This window comes from Haliotis rufescens, unplaced genomic scaffold (assembly GCF_023055435.1).
Source record: "Haliotis rufescens isolate VD_foot unplaced genomic scaffold, xgHalRufe1.0.p SCAF_19, whole genome shotgun sequence".
Taxonomy (NCBI): Eukaryota; Metazoa; Mollusca; class Gastropoda; order Lepetellida; family Haliotidae; genus Haliotis; species Haliotis rufescens.
The window spans coordinates 22,555,243-22,583,171 of record NW_025963879.1 but is presented as its reverse complement, the minus strand read 5'-3'; the positions used below and the strand labels follow the sequence as shown (position 1 = coordinate 22,583,171).

The 27,929-nt window shown below is 38.6% G+C and overlaps 1 protein-coding gene across 1 annotated transcript; it reads right to left on the bottom strand.

Moving 5' to 3' along the window:
• Nucleotides 1-503: 503 nt before the first annotated feature.
• On the bottom strand, nt 504-27,514 carry LOC124135310 (probable methyltransferase-like protein 24). The gene is made up of 7 exons (XM_046500583.2): nt 27,433-27,514; nt 7,945-8,107; nt 6,679-6,812; nt 6,033-6,161; nt 3,782-3,856; nt 3,500-3,647; nt 504-928 (listed from the first exon to the last, which is right to left on the bottom strand). Exons 1-7 carry the CDS (start codon nt 27,444-27,446, stop codon nt 599-601), a joined length of 993 nt encoding a protein of 330 aa, XP_046356539.1. The 5' UTR covers nt 27,447-27,514; the 3' UTR covers nt 504-598.
• Nucleotides 27,515-27,929: the final 415 nt, after the last annotated feature.

Below are 27,929 nucleotides of genomic sequence, written 5' to 3'. Positions count from 1 at the left end.
TGTTACCTTGTTTCGTTTTGTCGCTGTGTGTACATCTGATTGCACTTCTTAACGTTATGACAGGACAGGCCGACTGTCAGCAACGTCTGAACGTGGCCGTGACGTCTCATAGACGAGGGTTAGAGTAGTTCCCTTTGACAAAGGGCAGTTACCCTAGCGGACAGACCGATGGATTGCCGCGAAATGCAAGTAAAAACAATTGTTGTTTTGCATATATGTTGCTTCGCCACTGTATAAGAAACAGATTTCAGTTACTGTCACTGTCCGACTGACACATCACTTACCCTGTGACGTAATGCGCGCATTCAAGAAAACTCGCAACGTTTAGGTTATGTTTGTGAGAGAGGGAAAGCCGTTTTCAAGCACAGAATTAAAAATGACATTATATGATAAAGAGGTTATCACGTTTGTGTGTTTGGGGATGGTAAATATCCTTTATTAAGAATAAACACTATGTATTTAGCTCGCCAAGGCACGCTAAATACAATGTTTATTCCTAATGCAGGATATTTACCATCCCAAAACACACTCGAGTGATAACCTCTATTTATACACTATGTAGATAATACTATTAAATGACACCACACCAATCATAAAATTACGACCCCACTTTCCTCATCGTCTGCACCATTGCGATCTCCTGACAACTGGTTCTCATCATGCCGAATTTTGATTTATATTGACAGGATCCTAGGTTTTTGTGTGTCAAAAAAATACGGAAACCAATTTCATGTAATTGTCTCAGTGTCCTCAAGTATCCCACATACACTTCAGCCGGAGGCTCGTAAATGTATCCAGTTTTTATGATCCAGCTGTGGAGCTCCAGATCCAGGGTGGCGACGTCATCCAGGAAGCCGCTCGCAATGGCTTGTGGGAGAACTTTCCATTCCCAGTGTTCGATGTCCATCTTTAAGACATCAACACGTCGCTGAAAGAAATACAAAACATGCACACATATGCATACATTATGAATATAAGCGATGTTCAAGGAAACAATATAGATACTAAGGATTGGATTAATCAATTTAGAAACTTGCTTTTATGTCCCGACATTCGAAGTCAGTTCCACTATGATCCCACGATACCAGACAGTGACGCTCAAAATGATCCAAATCGAGAACTTACAAAGAATACTTACAAATATTTGACTCTCCAATAGCTAGGGGTGAGATTCAAGATAGCATAAACAATCTTAAATTTAACAAGGCAATCGTTATAGATAATACTATCCCTGATTTGTTTAAGTATTCAGCAGATTTATTCCTACTATATCTGGATCTAGTATTTAACACATTTTCTGAAACTTGACACTTTCAAGCATCCTGGTCGATTGACATCAATTGCTTTCCAAATACACAAACAAGGTGATATAAATAATGCAAACAACGAAAGAGTTATTGCTCTCCTTAGAATATTCAGTGAAATATTTACCTCAAGTATAAACAAAAGATTATTTTTCTGGGCTGATACTGTGGATGAACATTGCGAGACACAAGCAGGCTTTAGAGAAGGTTACAGAACTATCGTTACTTCAAACTATTGAAGACATATATAAAGACAAATGGTGGAAAATTGTATGCCCTTTTCGAAGACTTTGCAAAAGCCTCCCTGTTCAGCGAAATAAGTTATGGGGTCTCCTTAGTTCTCATAGTGTAAGTTGTACCATGTGTAAACGTTTATGTAATATATATGAGAATGTAATTGGATGTGTCCAACCTTACTCAGAAACTGTCAACAGCCAACTCGGGAGTAAGACAAGGTTGTATTTTAAGTCCCTCTATTTTCTCTTTCCCCATGAACGAACCAGCCACTCAGACTCAGAACAACTGTACAAACGGGATTCAATTACACCCGGATATCGTACAATAATGTTTACTATTGTTTGCGACGACACTATTTTGCACTCCAATCAAAAAAGATCTGCAGAATCAAATTCATGAATTAGAAAGTTATTGCGAAGAATGTAAGTTAACTGTAAATAGAGATAAGACAAAAAATAATTGTTTTCAAAAGAAGGTGAAACGCTTGCACGTAATGAAGTTGAAAAGAGAAAACCCAGAAACAATACGTCTTACAAATACACAGGTGTATACCATCTTTCCACGATCCTGCATGTTAAACAAGCATCTGTTCAAACAAAAAAAGGTTTTAATAGCTAGATTTAGGAAGGAAGAGAAGGAAGAGAATATATGGAGAATATCTTCCTTATGTGAATCACTTCTAAATGCCTTTCAAAGACCTATATTTAGGAATGTAAATATTCTTTTTCCCAGGAATCCTAAGATAAATCAGATATTGTTTACAAGTGAGAGATTTGGGGGGCTAAATTTGAAGAAATAGAAAAATTAATGCCTGAAAGAAATATCTCGGTGAAAAGGTTAATACACCAAGTGGTATGGTCTGTGGAGAATGTGGTAGGTTCCCAATGCCTATATTTATTCACATATAATGGTTGAATTACTAAATATACCATCACATAGATTCCCTAAGAAATGGTATAATATGATGCTACTTTAGGATAACCATGGACACAGAAAGTGGGTAACTTGTGTAATTATTGTACAGCAATGGCTCTGGGTATGTTTGGTGTGAACAACATGTAAAATGACCAGCTGAAATGTATGAAATCCTTAACACCGAGGTTAAAAGATGTATACTTGCAGAAATAGTGTCACCATGTGGCTTTATCAAGCAAATGTCTTTATCATAAAATTCTGAAACCAGACATTTACAAGGAATAATACTTATGTGATTTCAACGTAAAGAAATTTCGTGTTGCTTCAGCGAGATTCCTAAGTTCATCGCACGATCATTTTTTTAAAACTGAACGACACACACATTGTTTGATAGGCATTACTTAGAAGTAGACGGATAAAATATTAAACGTGTGTCGCCCAAAGTAGAGACAATTATGGAATTTATGGTTCTTTATTTACTGTAAAATGTCTCAACTTTGGACGACAAACTTTTAATTTTTTTTTTAATTTGAAGTTTATACGATGTATGGTTTTTCCACTGGAAGAGAGGTCGGTAACAAAACTGCGAAACTGACGTTGATGAGGGTATGAACGACACAAATGAGGGTATTTCATAACAGAATTCGCATAGTCATCAGAATGTATTCATTTGTATTATGAACCAATGATCTGTGACCTCCTCACGACGGCAATGAAAGTCTTGACAAACGTTGATTAATATGGACGCTTTCAATTATGAAAAACTGTATCACTGTAAATGTAGTTGTATTTAAGTTAATAAGAATATTTTGTAGGTAAAAAAGCACATTTTATTCTCTGAAAAGAACCGTAAAAATGTATTTTCTAAATACCCCAAAACTGACAAAATATATTTTGATAATAGGTAGAGTTACTTCCCCCACTCCCCTCTCATCGCCAATCCCTCAGAATATCAACAAACTTAGGTCCCTTTACCATACACAAGGGTCAGCAAAAACATTAACACCGTTAAATTGCCAGTTTTAAGTAGAGAGTTGTCTCACCTTTGCGTGGCCAAGCTCCTGTTTGATTGTTGCCAATGTACGCATCTCCCATCCCGTCTGGTTGGGTGGGATATGAACATTAACATCCGACAATCCTATGTTATGGAAATATACTTGCTCACTCCGCTTGTAGCTCTTTTGATTCATGCTGAAATGTGAACCAGTGAAACTGTGACGCACAATGCAGTCGTACTGACGTCATGCTGGAAATCGAACCAACCGATCGTGATTTTTCGTAAGCTTACATTGAAAATAGCACGAAGAAACAAAACAGTTACATACCTCGGATCAAATGAATGAACTTCACATCCGTACTGCCTCGCAATCTCGTCGTCAAAAGTAAAGTCATTGTTTATCCTGAAAGATAACAAACACACTATATATATGTATCAATAGTTGACGTGGCTCTAAAATCAACACCTCTATTAAAAGTGAATCAAGTGAAATACTGGGATCCAGTGAAACGTGCCCCTCTGTCTATTCCGCTCTAAATGTCATTGAAGAACCTGAACTACAGTCTCACGTTCCTTTTACTGTAATGCTATAGCCCTTAATAAAGCAAGTCTAGGTTCATTTTAAAGGAAGCTGCTTGTTTCTATTAACATTATATATTTTCAGAGAATAAGAGTTAGTCTTAACCTGAACCTGCCTGACAAGTTGGATTTACTGGGAGGGGAAATCTTTACACGTCAAGATTTATTCCTGTCATTTCTGACATAGAAAATGGATTTTAGGGTGTTTCAGTTAGTTGTGGATTGGGGTTTTAACGTCGTCTAGAACAGTGTAATGATATGTACTTATAGAGTTAAGTTAGGGATCACATGAGGATAGGACAAACTTATTAGACAGCGACCACTTTCAGCTGTGCCTGCCAGGAATTATTCCAAGTTGCATGTTACCAATATGTTTGCAAAAAGCATGCTGCCATAAACTTGTCACACACGCATAAACGTGTCAAGTAAAGGGCTGACCAATATCAGGGTTTTTTCCAACATAAAATTATTAAAGGGGGCGATATAAAGAACAGTGTAGTTTGGTCAAGAAGAACCGTTTGGCAACTCTCAGAAATTTTTTTATTACACGGAATCATTCACAGAGTAGGAAATGTAAAGTGTTTACACGACAGAGCAGACTAGAAACTTGCTGGAGGGGCTGTATAGTAATGTGAAGTGTTTACCCGACAGAGAAGACTCGACACTTGCTGGAGGGACTGTATTGTAAATGTGAAGTGTTTACCCGACAGAGTAGACTGGACACTTGCTGAGGGACGGTATAGTAATGTGAAGTGTTTACCCGAGAGAGTACACTAGACACTTGCTTGAGGGGCTGTATAGTAATGTGAAGTGTTTACCTGACAGAGTAGACTCGACACTTGCTGGAGGGGTTGTATAGTAATGTAAAGTGTTTACCCGACAGAGTAGGCAAGACACTTGTTGAAGGGGCTGTATAGTAATGTGAAGTGTTTACCCGACAGAGTAGACAAGACACTTGCTGAGAGACGGTATAGTAATGTGAAGTGTTTACCCGACAGAGTACACTAGAAACTTGCTGGAGGGGCTGTATAGTAATGTGAAGTGTTTACCCGACAGAGTACACTAGAAACTTGCTGGAGGGCTGTATAGTAATGTGAAGTGTTTACCCGACAGAGTACACTAGAAACTTGCTGGAGGGCTGTATAGTAATGTGAAGTGTTTACCCGACAGAGTAGACAAGACAGAGTAGACTAGACACTTGCTTGAAGGGCTGTATAGTAATGTGAATAGTGTACCCGACAGAGTAGACTAGACACTTGCTGAGGGACTGTATAGTAGTGTGAAGTGTTTACCCGACAGAGTACACTAGACACTTGCTGGAGGGGCTGTATAGTAATGTGAAGTGTGTACCCGACAGAGTAGACTAGACACTTGCTGAGGGACGGTATAGTAGTGTGAAGTGTTTACCCGACAGAGTACACTAGACACTTGCTTGAGGGGCTGTATAGTAATGTGAAGTGTTTACCCGACAGAGTAGACTAGACACTTGCTTGAAGGGCTGTATAGTAATGTGAAGTGTTTACCCGACAGAGTTGACAAGATAGAGTAGACTAGACACTTGCTTGAAGGGCTGTATAGTAATGTGAATAGTGTACCCGACAGAGTAGACTAGACACTTGCTGAGGGACTGTATAGTAATGTGAAGTGTTTACCCGACAGAGTAGACTAGACACTTGCTTGAGGGACTGTATAGTTATGTGAAGTGTGTACCCGACAGTGTAGACTAGACACTTGCTTGAAGGCCTGTATAGTTATGTGAAGTGTGTACCCGACAGAGTAGACTAGACACTTGCTGGAGGGCTGTATAGTAATGTGAAGTGTTTACTCGACAGAGTAGACTAGACACTTGCTGGAGGGACTCTATAGTAAATGTGAAGTGTTTACCCGACAGAGTAGACTAGTCACTTGCTGGAGGGACTGTATAGTTATGTGAAGTGTTTACCCGATTAAGTAGACTAGACACTTTCTGGAGGGTTGTATAGTAAATGTGAAGTGTTTACCCGACAGAGTAGACAAGACAATTGTTGGAGGGACTGTATTGCCGATCGTTGCACACTTCCCATCCACCGTCACTCAGGTGACCCAGGCGGTTGATGTTTTTACACAACACACCAACATTGTCCACAAACCTGCAATAAAAATAAAATATAATAGGTTAGTGACGGACTATTTGGTATTCTGGTTTGGTGGTGATGGGATGGGGGTGGGGGGTGGGGGGTGGGGGGTGGGGGGTGGGGGAATGGTTGTTGGGGGAAGTCTGGTATTTTACGGCAATAATTAAATTCTTGAAAAAATAATGATGCTTCAGACTGTTGAAAAACAAAGAAATTACAAGGTGTTTTTTATAAAAGAATTCAGGCTCATAGTTTTGAAATAAAATAATATCTGTTTTTCTAGCTGTAGCTGGAAAATATCAACCACCCCCTGTGAAACAGATAGGTGAGAGAAGAGGGTTACCTGTGATATAGACTGGTGAGAGAATAGGGTTACCTGTGATATAGACAGGTGAGAGAGGAGGGTTACCTGTGATGTAGACAGGTGAGAGGGGAGGGTTGCCTGTGATATAGACAGGTGAGAGAGGAGGGTTACCTGTGATATAGACAGGTGAGAGATAAAGGATACAGTCAAATGACGGGGAATATTCACCCGTGATACAGACACGTTATTTGTTTGTGTGTTAAATCCTTTAGTATGGCATCCGGTGGTATTTCGATAAGTCCATCGTTGTTTATAAATCCGTTCAAGCAGTCTTGTTCAAGAAATATCTTGTTTGGTTCTCGCTGAAGAGAAAAGAAATACACTTTAAAAACACAAATACTCCTTGCATATGTAGAGCGTAATATTGTTAGTGAATTGTTTATAAAATTCACCACTTTAAATCCCAATGAACGACTGTACAGAAATGTGTTGTTGACAAAGTAAATGTATACACCCATGTTTGACGATGATATATTTGATACCGATAACATAGGGTATTTCATGCACCATATCAATGGGTATCTCACAAAGGATTGAGTGTGAGAGTGAGTATGGTTTTACGCCGCTTTTAGCAATATTCCAGCAATATTAAGGCGGGGGACACCAAAAATGGACTTCACACATTGTACCCATGTCGGGAACCGAACCCGGGTCTTCGACGTGACGTGCGAACGCTTTAACCACAAGGCTACCCGACCGCCCCCACAACGGATTGTGTTATGCATCTTAATTTGTCAGTGTTTCGGTGATAATGTTAACCTTTTAATGTCTTGATAACGTTTTTGGTCAAGTCCAATTTTCAAGTTACTTTCTTTTCTTGACAGTTTACATAGTTTGAGTGTGAACCCATTTGTCAAATCACATCACGCTGATCTACTGATCTATGTTAGTAAGGTATATAGCGTGGCGAAAAAATCTAAACAGTGTTAAGAAACAATAATGCCAACTTCAAGCTATAGTTTTTGTTTGTTTGTTGTTTAACGTCACACTCTTCCAAGACTCCAGCTATATGTCTATAACGTTTACTGCTTTAAAGAGCTGACAAACGAACCCACGACCATATGATCCTCCCACGACAAGCATGGGTTGCTGAAGAGCTATTCTAACCCGGATCTTCACGGGTCAAGGAACATAATAAGGGTTGGGACCTACGACAATGTGATCCTGCCACGTTTAAGGGAAAACCCGCACATCGATCCCCGACAACATTTCCCAAAGAATATATATTGAATAAAAATAACTCACCCCAACCCATTCTTATCCCTTTCTCAGCTCCAGCAGCCCATATTTAACACCATTTCAGCTCGGGGAGTTCAGATAATTCAAGGTGTCTTCATACTCAAGGTTCTTGGAAAGAATTATGTTTATTTAACCTTATACATAGCTATATTTCGGGAACTATATGTTAGGCTAGTGATGTGATACTTGTCTTACCTGATAGATGAGGGTATTTCCAGCAGGGGGCAGGCCTTGAACAATCTTTCCAACTTTTTCGTCCCATGTTTGAGTTGACTGATGGGAGGATTCAGACTTTTTCCAGACAAGAACAGCTACAAAGGTTCCAATTAGAAGAAAAACAACCATCCAACTTCTACGTCTAAAATAGAAAAGAAAATTTGTTTCTTTTGCTATTGTTAAAGCAGCATTTAGCGAAACACAGTTATATGACAGTGACCTGTAAATCGAGTCTGGACCAAACAATGCAGTGATTGATATAGCGACACATACATACATTCACACATGCGGTCGGACGGAGAGACATATCAAGCAGCACAAAAAACAACAACACACACACACACACACAAAAGGTGGCTGACAGTTTGAAATCAGCCAACCATGTTCTTGCAAAGTGTGTTTAGGGGGAACAACTCAGGAAGTTTGTTCTGCCTTAACAATTGATAGGAGTTCCAGTAATCAGGTTGTTAAAGCTGAACTTTTGAAGGCTTATGGATTGGTTCCTGAAGCAAACAGACAAAGGGATGGTTCTACCTTTGTTTAGTTTGCAAGGGAGAAGGAAACAGTTTGATTGGTTGTAACTTTAAAGGTCCATGGTGATTTTAATAGTTGGTTTTGCTGGAGGATTTGAAGCAGTGTGTGTCAACGGACATTAGGACACACTTTGATGAGCAGAATTAAGTGGATTAGCTTTTAGGAGTTAGGGTTTACAGGCAGGAGTTCGCAGGCTTACAAATCAGGAAAGGATAGTTCATCGCCTCCTAGATTCAGTTCTCACAAGTTTGGTTCTGAGTTTGTTGACAAAATGTTAAGTCCTACTCCGGTTTGTTCTGTAGATACTTCTGGGTCTACTTGTGGATATAGACGCAAGCCAGGGCATATCACATCATTCGCTTCCAAGACAGTCATTCTTCCCCGATTGCTCTTTGAAATGTCAGGTCACAGCCTTTTTTGTAGTTCGGCTAATGAGGAGTTAGCTGTTGTAGACCCGTCATCAAAGTCTGTTGTTGTGGAATTCTTACCTTTTGTTAGTAAAGGTTTCGTGTCAGCTAAATGTGACAGTTTCAATGATAAGCGTTTTGAGGGATAATGGTGCTCTTCAATCTCTTGGTTGGTATTTTGCCACTTTCTGAGAAGTCATCAGCGAACTCCGAGGGTTAATTAGAGAGTTTATGTGGTTTTACCAGTACACCTCTACATTTTGTGAATTTGAAGACAGATTTTGTGTCTGGGTTGGTCAAGGTGGGGGCTCTGGATAGGGAGCAGTTAGTTAAATTACAGGGGGAAGACCATTATGGGTGGTATTTGTCACTTTCTGAGGGGTCATCATCGACTCTTGGTCAAGGTGGGGATTGTAGAAACTCAACTCGTTAAAGATATCGACTTGATTTGGCAGGGGGGGAGATGTTTGGCTGATCCTATTGTTTGTTTTGAGAGTAGCTCTCCGGAAAGTACTAAACATCTTCAAAAAGAAATTCCAGGTATTTTTCCTTCGTGTGATGCTACTCATGCTATGGCTAAGCACAGTTCTTCTGAGAGTGATTCCAGTTATACATTTGGCTGGCACTTTTACCCTATCTAAAACATCGAGGGAGAACAGCCAGTTCTGGATAGGGAGCAGTTAGTTAAGCTGCAGGAGGAAGACCCAGAACTTAAAGGGTTTGCCAACAGGGCATTCTCTTATGAAGTAGGTGACAAGGTTCCAGTTTGCTATTACTTCAAGGATTGCGTTGTGATGAGGTAATGGAGGCTGCCAGATGTATATCAACAACAAATGTATTACAAAATTAACTAGGTTTACAAATCAATACAAATTACTGCACAGCAATTATAAAGTCAGTACACAAGCGGTAGTTTTCGGTGGCAGTATAAAATGTGAGAGCAGTGGAAATGACAATGACAAGGATGAGTGAGTGAGTATTGTTTTATGCCGCTTTTAGCAATATTCAAGTAATATCACGGCGGGGGACACCAGAAATGGGCTTCAAACATTGTACCCATGTTGACAATGACAAAGAATAATAATCAGCTCGTCGCAACAGTCTTTAAGCTTCCGAGAAAGTCCTTGGCTGAACACCAGGGTTCACAAGATAGCTGGTCTTGACATCCATCTATGCTGTTCAGGAAGTTTACACATAGTTTGAGCATCTAAATATAATAATTTCCTCACTACTGCTTACATTAAATAGTATTACATTGCTGAATCTAATCATTGTTCAAATGCAATGCAATGACCAAATACTGAATCTCAACAGAAACAATGTATTACAAAATTAACTAGGTTTACAAATCAATACAAATTACTGCACAGCAATTACAATGTCAGTACACAAGCGGTAGTTTTCGGTGGCAGTATAAAATGTGAGAGCAGTGGAAATGACAATGACGAGGGTGAGTGAGTGAATGAGTGAGTGAGTATGGTTTTACGCCGCTTTTAGCAATATTCCAGCAATATCACGACGGGGGACACCAGACATGGCCTTCACACATTGTCCCCATGTCGACAATGACAAGAATAATAATCACCTCGTCGCAACAGTCTTTAAGCTTCCGAGAATGTCCTTAGCTGTACACCAGGGTAAAAAGTGATCTTCACAAGATGTGAGATGAGACAGGGACGTGCCCACCATACTTATGTAGTCTAACAAGCCCCCAGCACATGTACAGCACAGAATATTCCACATGTTTCTGAAAAGCTTGACATCCATCCATGCTGTTTGGGAAGTTTACAGATATATAATAATTTCCTAACCACTGCTTACATTAAATAGAACTACATTCCTGACCTTAATCATTGTTCAAATGCAATGCAATGACCAAATACTGAATCTCAACAGAAACAATGTAATACAATGTTTAACAATAAATTACTCTGTGTAACACTCTCCCCCTTCGGAGAAAGAAAGTTTGAACATACAGCGAACTTTCTTTGCTGATAAAAGTACTAAAACCGCTAAAGACTGCAGATAAAAAAAATGAACTGTTAATTTTGAAAATTTGTTATTAAAATCCAAATCATTTTTGCAGTCAGAACCCAACTAACTCTGGATAATGCATAAAAAGAGATGTTGTCTTTGCCTTTGATACGCTTGATGTCTAAATCAAAAACAGACTCCAGCTCATAAGACGTTGGTTTCTGTTTTTCATTTTATGAAGGTCAGTGGATTTTGATCAATGTACACTTGAATAGAACACAAAGTATTACCCAAGTTCACTTAAAATTGTTACAAAGAGCAAGAGTTTCTTTTTCAAAGGTGGAATAATTTTGGTGATGTTTGTCATTTTCGTGAAAAATACTAAACAGGATGATCAAATCCTGATGAATCTTCCTACAAAAGGACAGCTCAAACACCAATGTCACTAGCATCTACTGCCATCCAAGTTTGGTGCTTGGAGAAGAGGAGAATTCATGAGAATGGCTTTAGTTTTCACAAATGCAGCCTAACAATTGCTGGTCCAAACAAATTTCACCATTTTCCCCAGCAAATTAGTGAGAAGGGCTACCACATGTGAGACATTTTTACCAAATTTACGGTAGTAACCAGCCATACCAAGTAACTGTATAAGTTCCTTTTTGTTTTGTGGAACTTGATTATTGAAATAGCTTCCACCTTTGCTTGTACGGGCTATACCTGACCCTGGCCCATGCCATGACCTTTAAAGTAAACATGTGCCAGTGCAAATTCACATGTCACTAATTTACAGTCAACTTGGCTTCAGTGAGTCAATCGAAGAAGGCACTGATCCTCTTCAGGTGTTCGTCCCACTCCGTGGAATGACTAAAGACATCATCAACGTACACAATACGTAACTACACTGTACCATCAGGCTTCGACACAAGAGTGCAAGGTGAACTTGTGATTATGACTTGGTTCAATCATGTCATTGTCCAGCATGTATTGAATCTCCTTCTTCAGAGCTTCAAGCTTGATTGGATTCATCCGGTAGGGATGTTGTTTCACAGGGATCGGCAAAAACACTAAGACTTTCTCGACACTGAAATGTCTCTCTTCAGACGTTTTGTCATAATGTGAAAGAGAGTGACGTGCCCTTCATCAGCATGGAAATGAATAAATGAATTAATGTAGTTAATATGCGAATTTGAGAGTGAAACTAATTTATTTGGAACCTGGTGACGTACATGTTGTGAAGTAACGAAGCATAGTATCGATCGAGATGTACAGGGCCAGGATCGGATCGTTCTGTCCCCCGAGGAGAACCCTGCATATCAAGCGCGGCAATGTCACATACTCGCCGTACATATCAGGATCGGATATGCCACGGAGATGCTTTTTGTCTTCATTTCTACTGACGATCCAGGTACTGTGTTCATTTATCAACATTCTGGAAAATGAATTAGATTTCACTAATTTGATACCAGCAGAAACCATTTTTCAAGTTGTTTTTTTTACGTGACGTCATCACGACATCCTTTGTGTCAACGGCGGGGCACTTTTCCGTGCACCAGGTTTGTGTTGGTTCTGGGGACACCATATGCCAGCCGCTGTTGTATCAGATTTGCTGCTTTGCTCTTGCGATATAGAAGCCAACCCCGGCCCTCCTATTCTTGAAGATGTTCAAAACACTATCCTCGAAGAGATTTGCGCCGTAACACCTAAGCTTCGAACTGTCAAAATGTGGCCCAGTCATGTTTTAAGTATTTGTACATATAAGTTAGATATTTTAGATGTTTCATTTTAGCTTTAAACTTTACATACTGTACCTGACAAACACTAAAAAACCTTTAGAGTTATACAAGCCCTCAATACAATAAGCCTATCCCTGCACCTGCATTTAACAATAGCCACCTTACTGGGTCAGGCCAGGTTCTGACCCATGCGTATGCACACTGCACAAGTTTCTTTTGTCTGTCTGCTTTAGTTTCTCTAGTCAGCTTAGTGTCTATTGTGTATGTAGTTTTAAAGGTTTCTGTCCTGCATATCATGTTGGCATTATACACATTTATTCGAGAAGGTCACTTGGATTTATATTGGATCGTTTTCCATAATATCAGCCCCTTGCTGATTGTTGATGTGGAACATTGTGCATTCATGGAACTCGATATTTGTGTATTGAGGATTTCATTATCCAGGTTAGTTTATGTGGGCTTAGTATTTCATATACTGTATATATGGTCTTGTACATATTGTATTTCTTAAGAGGTGTAAGATTGATGCATCAGTGTATAATTAAACCTAGCTGGTAGTTAAAGTAAAGTAGGTATATCAACTATCATTACAGTTGGTTGTATGTAGAATTTATTTCATTTCAATCTAAAATGTATCGTATTGCTTCTATACAGTATGTTATCTTCTTAAATACTGCATAACTAGTATACACTTTACTAAACTAAATTATTATTTAAACATGTTCTAAAACCTATAACTGTCTGAACGTGGTATGAAATAAGAACGTATGTATGGGACATCGGTTGTTTTTATTTTATATGGCCATTATTAGTATTGTCAAGGTTGTATTTCAACTTGTTATAAAATGATGTGACCGTAAACAACCTTGAACGTTGCTGCGAACCACTGAGTTAAGCTCATTGCAACACAGTGGACGTGGTAAGTAGGTAACATAATTATATATATGGTTCAAAATAATAACTAGTATATTGTTATCCTTCTAAATTAATGTTTTGTGTGAATGTAATGTATTCACAAAGCATTTACAATTGGCAATTTTATATAGTTATTCAGAAATAGTTAACAACCTGCTATTTATATTTAAGGATTCATTCCTGCTAGTGCTTATGTGCTAGCTGATAAGATGAAGTCTTGTAATTGTGTTTAATCTCCATGAAGGCAATATTATGTTCTTCTACAAAAATACTTATGATGTTTGCATTATATTTTCAGGGTTTACTATGATTATTATCTACTCTCCGAATAAAGATGGTTGTCATGTGAACTGACAAGTAGCGTCGTGTTGTGTGTGCCCCACCAACATCCACCCCAACATCCACATCAGCCAAGTGTGGACAGATTGAAAGTCAACTAGCCATTATTCAGTCGGACTAGAACACTCTCCAACAGACACACAGTATGATATATGACGAGATAGATACAGGATACATAATAAGATGTCAGATATCGACGATGAACTTGATAGGCTTGGGCGTTCAGGCGTAGAGACAATGTTATTTTCTATTGAGTGCATGAAACGCTAGAAGAAACACCCTTATTATGTAAAGAAACGACCATATTACTTCTAAAACGTGGGAGACATCTGACGTTATCCGTGCTCACCGCCTAGGAATCCAGTGTGACAATCAGAATAAACCCTTAAAAGTGAAATATCGGGAGTCTGATGATAAAGTCGAGACTTTACGTAGAGGGGAATGTCCGAGTAACTCTCCATTCCTTAAAAATAATGGAGGCCCATTATTTTTAAGATGAGATCGACTGTTGTTAGATGTTATAGTGTTACAAGTGAACCGATGTTATTAGAAAGTAGAGAGCAGTGATTGTATGATAACCCTAGCATTGTTGCAGACTGTCACATTCTGTTATTGGGTGTTGTCCTTTACATCCATTGCCTGGGGTCTCCATTCCTTAAAAATAATGGAGCAGAGGCCCCGCAGGGACCGAGGCCCATTGATTTTAAGGAATGGAGAGTTACGAGGATATTCCCCTACTTATAACTCATCCCTACTTTTACACTTTGACAAAATATTCTGTAGTTGAAAATATTTGAAAAATACACCAGAACGCTTTGTTGTCTGTATTTATACTGCGTGAGTCGACCTTGCGTGATGCACGAGGAATGCGTTCTCTGTCGCTGTTGCACGTGCGCCAAGCTCCGTTGCGAGTTGACATTTACAATGCATGGTACACGGCCCTTCATAATTTCGTTGGGTCCTAAACTAGTATTTATCAATCGCTTGCACATTGTTAATACATGCTGATGGGTATAATTAGAAATATAGAGCCCCGAACAAGCGATATTTATGTTACCTTATTTGTTTTTCCTCGTCAAAGGTTTATCTAACTGCTATAAATATTAACATTTTTGTGGGTAACCTGCTCTAACACAAAATATATACATATTATTTCGAGCTTTTAAGCATTATGCAAAATTATGAAAATATTTAATAGTTAATTTTACATCATGCCTTCATGTGCTGCAGTAGCTGAGGTAGACAATGACATGTTTACAAATCTAACGATGCGGGTTCGTATCCCACTGGTGACACATGTTTTCGAAGAAAAATTAAAATATTCACTTGTAAAAAAATAGTTCCGTCTGTTCCAAATCGAAATTAATTCAAATGTTGCTTCAAGATAATGTACAGTTCACAAGCAACTCTCCATTCCTGAAAAATAATGGAGCGTTTAAACAATGGAATGACGTCACAGATGTGTTTCAATGAAAAATATTGGAGCGTTCAAACAATGGAATGACGTCACATATGTGTTTTAAAAGCCAGGCCTGAACTGAAGGAGGTCGGTTTGGCGTCTCCGACGATCTCACCTTTCGCCAACGTGAACGCCTAAAGGAACTCCAGAGAAGAGGATTACAGGGTATTTCAAGCAAGAGGAACTGATAACCGTATGAAACCAACATGAGACGGAACAGGAACACAGCACATTAAAGACGAGATCATTGACCAGGCATCCATTCGTAAGAGCCAGTCGTCGAACTTTGTCTTACGAATTACCAAACCGTTTGTTACCTGGATATGTGTTTATTCATCTGCCATCAAAATATTTAAATACGGTCGATGTTGTAGTGGAGTTTGTGTCTGTATTTAGCAGGCTATCGGTGGTTTTTGCACAATTATACAAACCAATTTGGATAACGATGTTTGTATCAGGTTATCAAAATATATACGTAGGTCAGTAGCCAGGGCAGCAGGGTTAACGATTACTTCATCTGCTCTATGGAATTTTGTAACACATATCTATGTTGAATGTTGGCGAAATAGTAGACTCTGATCATTTTCCTCCGGAATTCAGTTGTAAATATGGCGATGACGTAGAAGACCAGCGGCGGGGAATTAGTAATGTACATTATGATAAGTACATTTGGAACTTCAGTTTCTAGTTAGTTAAGATCGTCTGTTGTTAGATATTATAGTGTTACAAGGGAACCTATCTTAATAGAACGTTTAGAGCAGTGATTGTATGATAACCCTGGCATTGTTGCAGACTGTCACATTCAGTTATGTGTGGAGTTTAACGCCCGAGTTAGTTGTAGAAAATCATCCTCCTATTTCTGAGCACAGTGAATCGATCAGAGATATTTTTTTCCAGATCAGCCCGTTCCTATCAGTTACATATATTCATGTGATAGTTGTGTAAATAGATTTGGAAATGTACTTTTAAAATTGTGTTACATATTTAGATTGTATACACTTAATGATCGTGTTGCTGGAGATGGAGGTGGTTCTTTAACTTACATCTCTGAACAAGGACGTAGTGAACAAGGAAGCAATGGTCATGTTACTTACCACTGTATTCAGATTATAGAACCTGTTCCACCTGGGTTGATTTTAAACTACATGTATATGTTTCGTGGAAAATACCAAAGCGTCAAAATTGTTGTGCTAATTGTGTAAATGAATAGATTCTTTAATGGTGCATAAGTAAATAAATAGTTTATTTGTTAGAAAAAATACAAATGAAATGGGCCGAGAAATCACAAGCGACTGAAATATGAGATGACGTACACAGCATATCTGAACATTTTGTTTGCGTAATTGTACTTGATGTTTATAGTACATAAATCACATGGGCCCACTCGCACAAAGCGATCTTAGCGCTAAGATCGCTTTGTGCAAGTGGGCCCTGGTATCCTTCTGCGTGTGTACTCTACTTTACTATGGTAATATTTAAGCGTTTGCAAACAATGCACATTAACTCGCTTATATTTACAAACCACATTTGAAACACCCTTTCGTCCACATACTGTTATTATGTATGTTCTTGGAATAACGCAAGATAGATCAGATACGATAACATACCATTACGGAACAGAAGCAATATATAAATGACAAAACATTATGTTGCTTGCTGCTATATTTTGATTGACATATGTAATTTGCTGAAGTTTTGCAGTTTTGAAGGTTGCAGTTACTTGTGTGATGGTGGTTTCATGCATACAATCGACAAGATAGAGGCAGGAGAGGATTATTGTACTGGAGATGCAGTGTTTTTGCTGTGTAAAAGGATCCATATTGTACTTAAACGGCCTACCTTGTGAAGTGCCTCAAATCACTTGAGCACTTTGATTAAGAACATGAAAAGATTTGCAAAATATATGTCGACGCCCACTTGGCGGTACACATGCTTTGCAAATTCTTCAGTCATGGATTAAAAATAATTGAGCGGAGTTGTTGAGGAGGATTAATTTTAGACCCAAGATTTCACTATTATATTGGCTTACTGGTTAAGTGAAAATTCATCCCCAATTGCAGTGTTACAAAGTGATCACAGTCAGTCATTTCTATATACATAATTCAATCTTCCAGTTTCAATTGCTATCCTGTGATTTGTTGTTCTTAACCGAGTTAGTCGAGTGATAATAAATAGGGTTCTATAATGAGATCATGTTTAAATAGTAAATATGTCTCCGCTATTGTTTAAACTGGTCCAGTAAAACGAGGTTAACTTGTTCTTTTACCCATAATGTATTTGGTACAGTTTGTGATAACCATATGTAATACAAACCGGTTTCTTGAAGGATTTCCTTTGCTGTATTTATTAGCGGAAAGGAGACGTTTTCACTGTTATTCGTCATCGACAGCATAATAGAATATAAAGTCTGGGGGAGAGGTTTCCTTGTTGTAATTAATTAACACCAGTAAGATTCTAATTTTAACTGTTATACTAATTGGATGTTTACCAAGTTCGCCATAGACCATATCATCTGGAGTTGTTTGCCTTATAGGATATATTTACAATATCTTAAATGTACTGTCTCAAGGATAACTAATCTTTCAAAGACCCAAACTTCAGAGCCATACAACAATATTGGTGGGATTAAGTTATCAAACAACTTCAAATGGTAATCAACTGGGATTTCTAGTTGTCGAATGAGTTTAAAAACTGCAAACATGGCTCCACTTGCTTTGTCACTAAGGGATTTGATAGCGCTACAAAACCTTCCATTGCCTGAAAATACACCCAAGTAGAGATATGGTTCAATCTCACAACCTTGCATTGTAAACTTAAGCCTTACGTATCCTTTTGAAAATATCACAACCTTTGTTTTATTTGTATTGACTTTTAGCCTCCATGCTTCACAATATTTTCTAAAGAGTATCTAAAGCTTTCTGTAAGTCTGAAGCAGTCTCCGACAGTAAAATAGTGGCATCTGCGTAAAGAAGCAGGAATAACTTCATGAGAACACCAAGATGACTCTCCATATAATTATTCGCAAAATCCAAAGCTTTTACCTCCTTTTCTCTCAGAAAGCATTCCAAATCGTTAATATAAAGCGCTAACAGAAAAGGAGACAAATTGTCACCTTGGCGAACTCCAACATTACATATGAAAAAAGATGTTATGTCATTATCATACATGACGCAGAACATAATATTCTGATACATGTTGTAAATTAACCTTAAACATTTCCAACTTATATAACTTTTAATCATTTTTAGCCATAACCCAGATCTCCATACTGTGTCAAACGCTTTACTAAAATCAATGAAAGCACAAAATAACTTTTTACCAGATGATTGATAGATATCGATAAGGGACTTAAGGACGTATATGTGATCAATAGTCGAATGGCTTATCCTGAAGCCGGCTTGTGTCTCCCCAATTAGACCCGTGATTTCTGAATAAGCTTGTAGCCGATTCTTTATGATAGCCGTGAAAAGTTTGCCCAGTTAACTTACAAGTGAGATAGTAGTAGTTCTCAGGCTCAGTGGGATTGCATTAGTTTTTATAGATTGGCTTTATGTAACCGAGATAACACCGTGGGATAACACCATGCTCAAATATTAGATTGATTAATTTCATGTAAACAGGCATCAACGTGTAACAAACGCTTTTGATATATTCGTTAAATATGTAATCTAATCCACAACTTTTATTACATTTCAACCTATTGCAAGCAGATCCTATCTCTTCTTCTGTGATGGGTATATCAAGATAATCATTACTTGGTAGATCATCAATATCAATATCGACTGCTATTCCTACTGAGTGTTCATTCAAACTTTTAAAATATTCATACAACGTGTCATTACTTATACTTTTACCAGATTCTTTTCTACGAAATGATTTTAAGACAGTCCAAAATGTTTAGGGTCCTTGTTCTTGGTCACTGAGTGTTTACCCACACTTATGCTTGTGTGCATAGCGCGATTGTAGTAACACTTTACTGTACGTTTGAGCGGCAGTTTGAAAGCTTTGTCTATTGTGTACAGTTTGATAGCGTCCACATTTTGTTTTATATTTGTGGTATTTTTTGCGAGCTATATAGCACTTTGCGTCGTACCAAGGTTGAGATGGTTTTTCAGATTTTCTTTTCTTGTTACTCGTTTAAAAGCCAAATGTGTTACCTGATGAGGAGTTAAATTTATCACATAGCTGTTGTGTTATCTTATTTATTTCACCTTTAAGATTGTCAGTTCTAAGATATTCAATACTCTGACATATGTTTTTTAAAAGTTCGGTGTCGAATTGAGCACAACTATCTTTTAGGCTAGGATCCCAATTCTACTTCGTTTTTCGCATGCTTTTTCATGCTTTTTCATTACTAGATTGTGTACTGTCATCGTTCGCACGATGTGAGATGTCTGGTTGGATGTGTACAAGACGTTCAATTCGACAATGGACGTCTGAGAAAATGGGATCGAACTCTTTAACGATAAATTACTTAAAGAAAGGAAACAAGTCTACTGAGCATAGGATGTAATCGATTTCGCAAGAATTTTTACAAATCCGTGCTCCTACTTTCTTATCTGTCCCAAATCGGCTGTTAACGATAAACATGGGGTTGTTTTTACAAATATCCAAGAGTTTATAGCCATATGAATTTGTCACGTCATCTATTGAGTGCCAGTCACTATCGAACCCATTATCGGTAAGTACATTTTTCGGGGGCTAACATGTTCACTCTCCATATCATAAATATCTGCCATAGTGTTATCAATTTCTGGTTACTCTACTCGCCTCCCCGTTCGTGCATTAAAATCACCCATACGTTGTACATAAGGAGTCATATTACACCTATTAATTATATTCAAATTCAAGATCTGCGAAATGTTAGACATAAGAGTATCTGCTGGATTCGGGGGGAATGTAATCACAAGCAAATATTACATCATCATTGTAATAATAATAATAATAATAATAATTATAATAATGATACTTTAATTTTATAACACTGTCTGGTATGCGACACCACAAATAAATTTCATTTGACTGATTCAAGATGTCCTAAAAGAGAATTTTTACATCCATTGCCTGGGGTGTTGTCGTATACATCCATTGCCTGGGGTGTTGACGTATACATCCATTGCCTGGGGTGTTGTCGTATACATCCATTGCCTGGGGTGTTGTCGTATACATCCATTGCCTGGGGTGTTGTCGTTTACATCCATTGCCTGGGGTTTTGTCCTATACATCCATTGCCTGGGGTATTGTCCTATACATCCATTGCCTGGGGTTTTGCTCTCGGTTTCCACATTTCTTCAACTTTATGAGGTCTCCTCCGGATTTCGCTTTTGGAGTTAGGTACAGGTGCACCTGACATATACAATTGTCCATTGATGTATAGTTTGTCAACAGTTGAAGCTGTCTTATCACCTGCTTGATATGCTGTTCGTCGAAGAGGGTACAGTACCTTCCTGCTGTCCTCAATCTCCTTAGGGAACTGTTCGTTGATATAAAATGGCGTACCTCTCAGTTTGTCAAAGGATGCCTGACGCACACACTCCCTGTCTTGTAGTGGTGAAACTTGGCCACAATTGGTCTAGGTCTTGTATCTCTGTCAGTGCGCGGGGCACCTATCCTGTGAACTCTCACAAACTCGACCTCTCTGATGATACCAAGCTTCTCATGGATGAATGAATTCAGCAATCTTTCAGCATTCTCATCCTTTTCCTCCGCGATTCCAATGACGAAAAGGTTGTCACGCATATGCCTCGACTGAACATCCAGAACTTTCTCTCTGAGATCCTCTATACTTGAGTTAGAGCACTGCTGTTGACATCAGCGAGCTTCATCTTCAGGTCACTTATCTGGTTCAGATCCGTGAAGAACTGTTCCTGAACACTCGCCGCCCCCTCGATGTTGCCAGTAGTTTCCCTTAGAATCTTGACCTCCACCTCAATGTGATCTATCCGGACGTTCAACTTGAATAGGTTCAACTCTAGTTTGCTATCCAGTTTGTGCAGCCTCTCGTCGATAATCCTGAAGTGGCTGAATATTTCGTCAACCCGGGGTGTCGCTGAGGGATTCATTAGATGAGCGATCAGACTCTGGGGAGTATATGAGATGAATGGTGTAGGTATGTACCGACCGTAGCCCTGGGAAGGGAACACACAAATGGAGCTGCTGATGTTGATGCACAGTGATGCATTGCCATATTGTAGATATTATCTGAAGATAAATTCACCTTTTTCGTACGTTGTTTGACATTCTTGTCTGTTGAAGTTGGGCTGTTGTCGCTCTTCTTGCGCTTACTGACTTTCTTCTTGTGTGTAGTTGAGTGAAGCAGCTGAAACCTGCTTTCGTCAGAGAAAAGCACTCTCTGTCAATCACGGACATGCCAACGTCCTACTGTCCTGGCCCATTGCAGTCTTCGACGTCGATGTTCCCGGATCAATGCCATTGCACGGAATGGAGGGCGAGCTCTAATACCTGCATCACGGAGACGTTGTAGCACCGTGCGTCGACTGATACGGTGTCCTAACGCCTTTGATGCCGTTTCCATCGCCGTGACGAACCTGTTGCGCAGATGGTATGTGCGCAAGTGCCGATCTTCGTGAACCGTTGAAACAGTCTGACGACCTTTGCCAATATACAGTTAAGCTTTTTGCAAACTGGGTGTGATTTTATTTGATAATAGCGTTGTTAGGTGTAGTGTTCAGTCAACAGAATCAAAGGCCATTTGAAAGTCTACAAAGTATGTTTATAGTCTTTTCTTTTCTTTTTACTTTTTTTTTGTAGATATATAAATGTTTAAAGAACAAATATATTATCAAATACTTGAAATAATATTCAACTCTCGTTATAATACAACGATACATCTGTAATCCTAAAGCTTATTTTCCTAGTATGGCTGGGAGGAAAACTGCTTACATGAGAGAAGAAGATTGCCATTACATTCATGCACAGACATCATCTGAATATAAGTATATATGTAAATGTTATGATACTCAAAATTCCAAATTTGTTCTCCAACATTTAAAACCATAAAAGCCCGCCTCGGTTGCCTCACCTTTTTGGACAGCGCACGTTAAATTCCCAATTTAAGTAAGTAACTACGATACTCTACCTATCTACACGAACTATTCAAAATGGGCCTTAGTTCATGGAGGCTAAAGATATAATACCATCATAAACAATTCATGTGGTCATTATTGCTTCATTTTAGCGAGAAGGATACCCTGAAAAACACAAAACGTTGAGTAACAAACATTCACCAGTAGAGTAGAAGGTATGCAAATAAATATAAATCTGCCAATATGCTGGCGCCTAATTGACCAATCAGGGAGCAGAGCTACAGATCCCACATGAGCCCGTATACCGTCAGTAAAATTCCAAGATGGTTGATACTGACCTGATATGAGACCGTATACTGTCAGTAACAGCCACCTTGGATTTTCAAACACCTACCTCATATATTTCACATGACAATTCTAGTACAGGAATTCGTCATTCGACATTGTTTTGTGTCTTAATACCATTAATTGTGATGTGCAAAGACATTAATTTTCAAAGAAACCACGTTCGTGACTTTATTAATAACAATTATTGAGAAAAAAACTTACAAGGGAGGTAACTGTTTTACAAATAGCAATGTCATAGAACATAATATAGGATGACGTCACAAATAAGAAACGTGATGCCAATGACGTCACATAGCAATAGATTGCAGCCCGTCGTAAGGGGAAGGGAGACTGCTATCAAGTTACAGTTGCCCTCAGATTTCAGGTAACATGCTGGCATTTTTATGAAAGTGTACTATGTTAAGTAATATACACTGGTAACGAGGATCTTGGATCAAGTAGATCTGGAAGGATTAATGTTATCGGTACACAGCTTGTGTATACGGCACACACCCAAACTATTAAACCAGTGACATACGATGTATTTGATTAATTGCGTCGGTGAGGTAATCAACACAGTCATGTTTAACGCTAATTCACGCTATGTGGGGGAGATGGAAATTGAGCATTATGACAGAGGTCCAAAGACTAACTTTAGTTGCTTTTCAGGCCACAGACAGTGGCATGTGAAGATCATACTTAAATATATCGAAGTTGCATTGCAGCAAGGTAGATTATTTTACAGTGCATATAATGTGTTCAATAAAGCAAAGAAAAACGTAGATAGATTTTTTACACACTTATTTTTGTACTATTCAACCATCTAGAATTTTAAGACATTTGGCTTATTTTAATAACATCTAGTTAACAAATCATATCTATCGCTGAAATCCACGAGTATAGCCATGGTGCTGTCCAACCTAAAAACTTAATCAGGGCACCCAGTTTTGACTTACCAAGTGCATTAAAGTGAGTTCATTTTTAGACATGTTAAAAGCGATTTATCCCACAAGATATAGCTGAGAACTGTCTCTCGGGCGGCAATGGGTGATGATGTGTTTGATAGTGTTACTGGGGAATGTTGAAGTGGGGTACTATCATATGCTCCAACGTTCTAAATGTTAATCATCTCAACAGGACAGGTTTTGGTTACATATCGACTCCCTGTATTTAGTTGTTAATCGGTAACATTCATTCTACTGCGGTCAAAATTTATCAGCTTTTTCATTTATTGTTGCAAGCTTGACTGATTTCTTTACACAATAAAAAATCTAATTGATCATGAGTGAATGAGTTTTTGCTATACGCCGCTTTTGGCAATATTCCAGCACCATCAGGGCGGGGGACAGCATAAATGGGCTTCACACATTGTACCCATGTCGGATACCCGACCGCCCCTAATTGATCATGAGGCATTCAAGTACCTGCATTATTAGAACATATACATTTCAACTAAAGCAGCCATGTTATAAGTAGTCCAACAAGCTGGTAATAGTTTCGTCGCAATACAGTTGACAAATTGCTTGTGTGGCGTAACATTTAATCTCACTCACAGACTAAATTTATATATTTCTCGAGAGAGTAGGACATATTCCCCGCTCGGAATATAACCCGCGCTGACATTTCCCTATACTTATGTTTCATATTTCTATGGTTGTTAACTACATGAGTATTGATTTATAACAACATCTGGTGTCACGTGACACCAAATGATATTTGTATGCCTGAATTAAAGATTTAATTTAAAATTGACCGGGCCACACATTTCAGCAAGAGGTAAGCTCATGTGTTTTAAATGATATTTTATTCAGGAAACAATAGTTAGAATTAGTTACCCGAATAGACTAAATGTTTATATTTCCCTTTAAAATAACACGTGTTTTAACATACAAAAATGTTTAACCGTTATACCGTTATACTTGCCCATGTTGCCGTCGTATATATGTAAAATATATATTTATTATTTTTATCGTGTACAGTCATGTGTGGAATTGAATACAATATTGAAATAAGGAACGTGTTCATAAGGCGAGACATTTCAAAACAATAATATAAGGTGTTGAAGATCTTTTTTGGTTGACTACAAAATACATTTTTACACGTGCACGTACCTTAGCTACATCATAAATTATATATATTTCATATTATTTGGTTATCTTTAAATATCGACAACGAAAATCAATCAACATCCCAGAAATACAAGTTAAAATTATAAATCTACTCAACAGAATCCAAATGGACCCCAGACCAATGCTTGATGTCAGGACCAGAACTAATTCAATCTAGACTAGTCAAATCGATCATTCTTGACTTGGAGTCTGTTTCAAATTTATTTTCAAGGATCTGGTGAACCGGGTCAGCCTGGGCCAGCGTAATCGGATATGATGCTGAGTCACGAGATGGTATTATAGATCCAGCTAGGGCACAGTGGTGTAATAAAGGGGTTATTTTTCTTGGGGATTGTTAATGTAGAGGTTCAAGCATTACCAACACACAATTCGTCTGTTTTAAAAGAAATAAGTGTTATATGTTTGATATTCATAATAATGCTACGCTACACAATGGCGACACAAAATTGTACCAGCACCACATACATGAATATTACTTTCTTGTACTAGAGGTACATTTATATTGTTAACTTGATAACATTTATAATTTTGTAGGTTAAGAAATATACACTTCCGACATTACTCGTTTTAATTTTCTTTGGGAGAGAGAAGTAGTGACAGTAGTGACTGGTATCTGATGGGTGCAAACAGGTGTGGAGTCACTGTCTCAGATGGCTCGATTTGCTTAGCCCTAAATATTTAGACGGCAAACAGCCCTTTGATTGCTGGTCTGTCTCACAGTCTCTAGACCATATATCCCCTTCCGCCCAGCCCTTACTGTAATGGTATAGCCCTATATGAAGCAAGGCTAGATTTCCCACTGTTTTGGGTTTTTCCATCCCACTGCGGCTCCTTCTCAAATAAAATGCATTTGCTTGTTTCTATCAAAATAATAAATTTTCAGAGACTACACGTTAATCTAACCGTGTCTAACTGTCCAAAAAATCCCATGCATGTCTATAATTGTTTTGCAAGTCCAGATGTCTTCAGACCGGTGCCGACCGCAGCAAAGAGGTGTAACAGCAATCTCTCTACATGTCCCTTCCGATTACATGTCAAAAGCCATTTAACTTTTTTTATGAAATATTTTCAATTCATAGAGTCTACGTTAATTTAGAGGCTTGCTGAATAGATCAACAGATCACCATTTTTTCGTGTGTTCTTTTCAACACTGGTGGATAGGTTATGTGTGCATGTCTGCGTATATCCTTTGATATCCTTTTGTGAAAACACATGTACTGATTGATTAACATAGGAATACCACACATGCAATAGCACATTTTGTTACAAGAGTTTGGGCTTTATTCACTGTAACAAAAACCTAACTTCATGCGGTTAGTGATCGGCCATTTTTCTATACATGTCCATATGTATACATCAGTTTGTTCATATGTAAAGGGTCTCCTCGCAATCTATATTCGTGCTTTTGCCCCTTTTTCTACATGACGTTATGGAGTATATCATTGTGGTTATATCACACCAGGGAGCCCAGCCCATGTGTGAAACCAATATGGCTGGATATACATGTAGCTAAACGTGGTAGGGACCAGATTACTCAAACAAGCATGACATTTTCTTTTTGCACGATCTACAGTCATTTACGATCAGTATATATAAAAAGGTATCTCTATAAGCATGCAAATGGCCACAGACCGACAGTTAGTCTACCCACACTCCTACAGCTGTGGGAGCGAGGGTTTTTATTGGAGTGATCGACTTGGATTTATTCATTGCACAGCATTCCTGTACACGTGTACAAGAAAAGATGAAAACTGAAAAAAACTTATGAACAATGAATGAAAATATATGTACAGTAAACTACGGTTATAACGAACGAGCATATAACGAACTGACCGATATAACGAACTTATTTTTAAGTCCCGACCATTTGTTGTGTAAATGTCGTATATATGCTTATAACGAACTACTGTTATTACGAACTAAAATTAGTGGTCCCTTCGAGTTCGTTATAACCGTAGTTTACTGTATTTGATAATACATGTGTACATGGATATACGTAATGATAAAATGATAATACATGTCTATAACAGTATTTGGGGTCCCGGGTGGCCCAGTCGTCTCAGGCGCCGCGATTCGCTGTGCAGAGTTCGTCCCTTTGGCACGCCAGAAACCTATGATTGTGGGTTCGAATCCTGGCTCGCCCCGATTATGTGTCTAGGTTTGTCAGCACCATACCCGTGCTCGTGGGTTTCACCGAAGTGTTTAACGTCTGAGACCTGCATCACTTCGGGCTTTCCTCACACATTAAGTTGACACGCCGCGATATAACTGTTATGCTGTTACGGTACTGTTAAAGATGTGGCAGGATATTACCTGATTTTGATGGTATCTCTACATTTTGACTAGGAGTATGTGCACACGCGCACGCAGACGCACACGCACACATACACACGCACGCACGCACAACACAGTATTCTCACAGTTGAGGACCGAGTTCTTGAATATCTTTATAAATACGATTATCAAATCAATGTTGATTTAACATTTAAGGTGTTTAGGTTCTCCCAAAGTAATTATTATGGTTTAAATAGGCTAGAGCTCTCGGTCCCTGGTGTCTAATCGTTGAAATGGTTAGTTTCGGTGCATAACATTAATTGTACCTACCTTGCAAAGGCCATGTTCTCCCGGCGTGAAGGAGCGAGCTGACACAACCGAGTTGTCGCGCCAAGCAAGTGTGTGCATAGCTGGGATACTGTGCACGTTAACTTGACGTGTCACAGCCCGACAAGCAATGAGATTGGTGGTCCAGTCCAGTGGTCCCCGACAGATGACGGCTGTTCGGGCTAACATGTTCGATAACGGACATATAAACTTAATGCTATAGATTTAATATGATGTTAAAGAATTGCAATGTCACCATGGAGTATATCACCTCCTTATTGATGCATCACACTCTGTTTCCTAATCAAAGGGCTTTTTTAAAACACGGCCCTATCCCAAACATGATCGTAGGGCTACTGAAAACTGGATACATTTACGAGCCTCCGGCTGAAGTGTATGTGGGATACTTGAGGACACTGAGACAATTACATGAAATTGGTTTCCGTATTTTTTTGACACAATAGAAATCAAAATTCGGCATGATGAGAACCAGTTGTCAG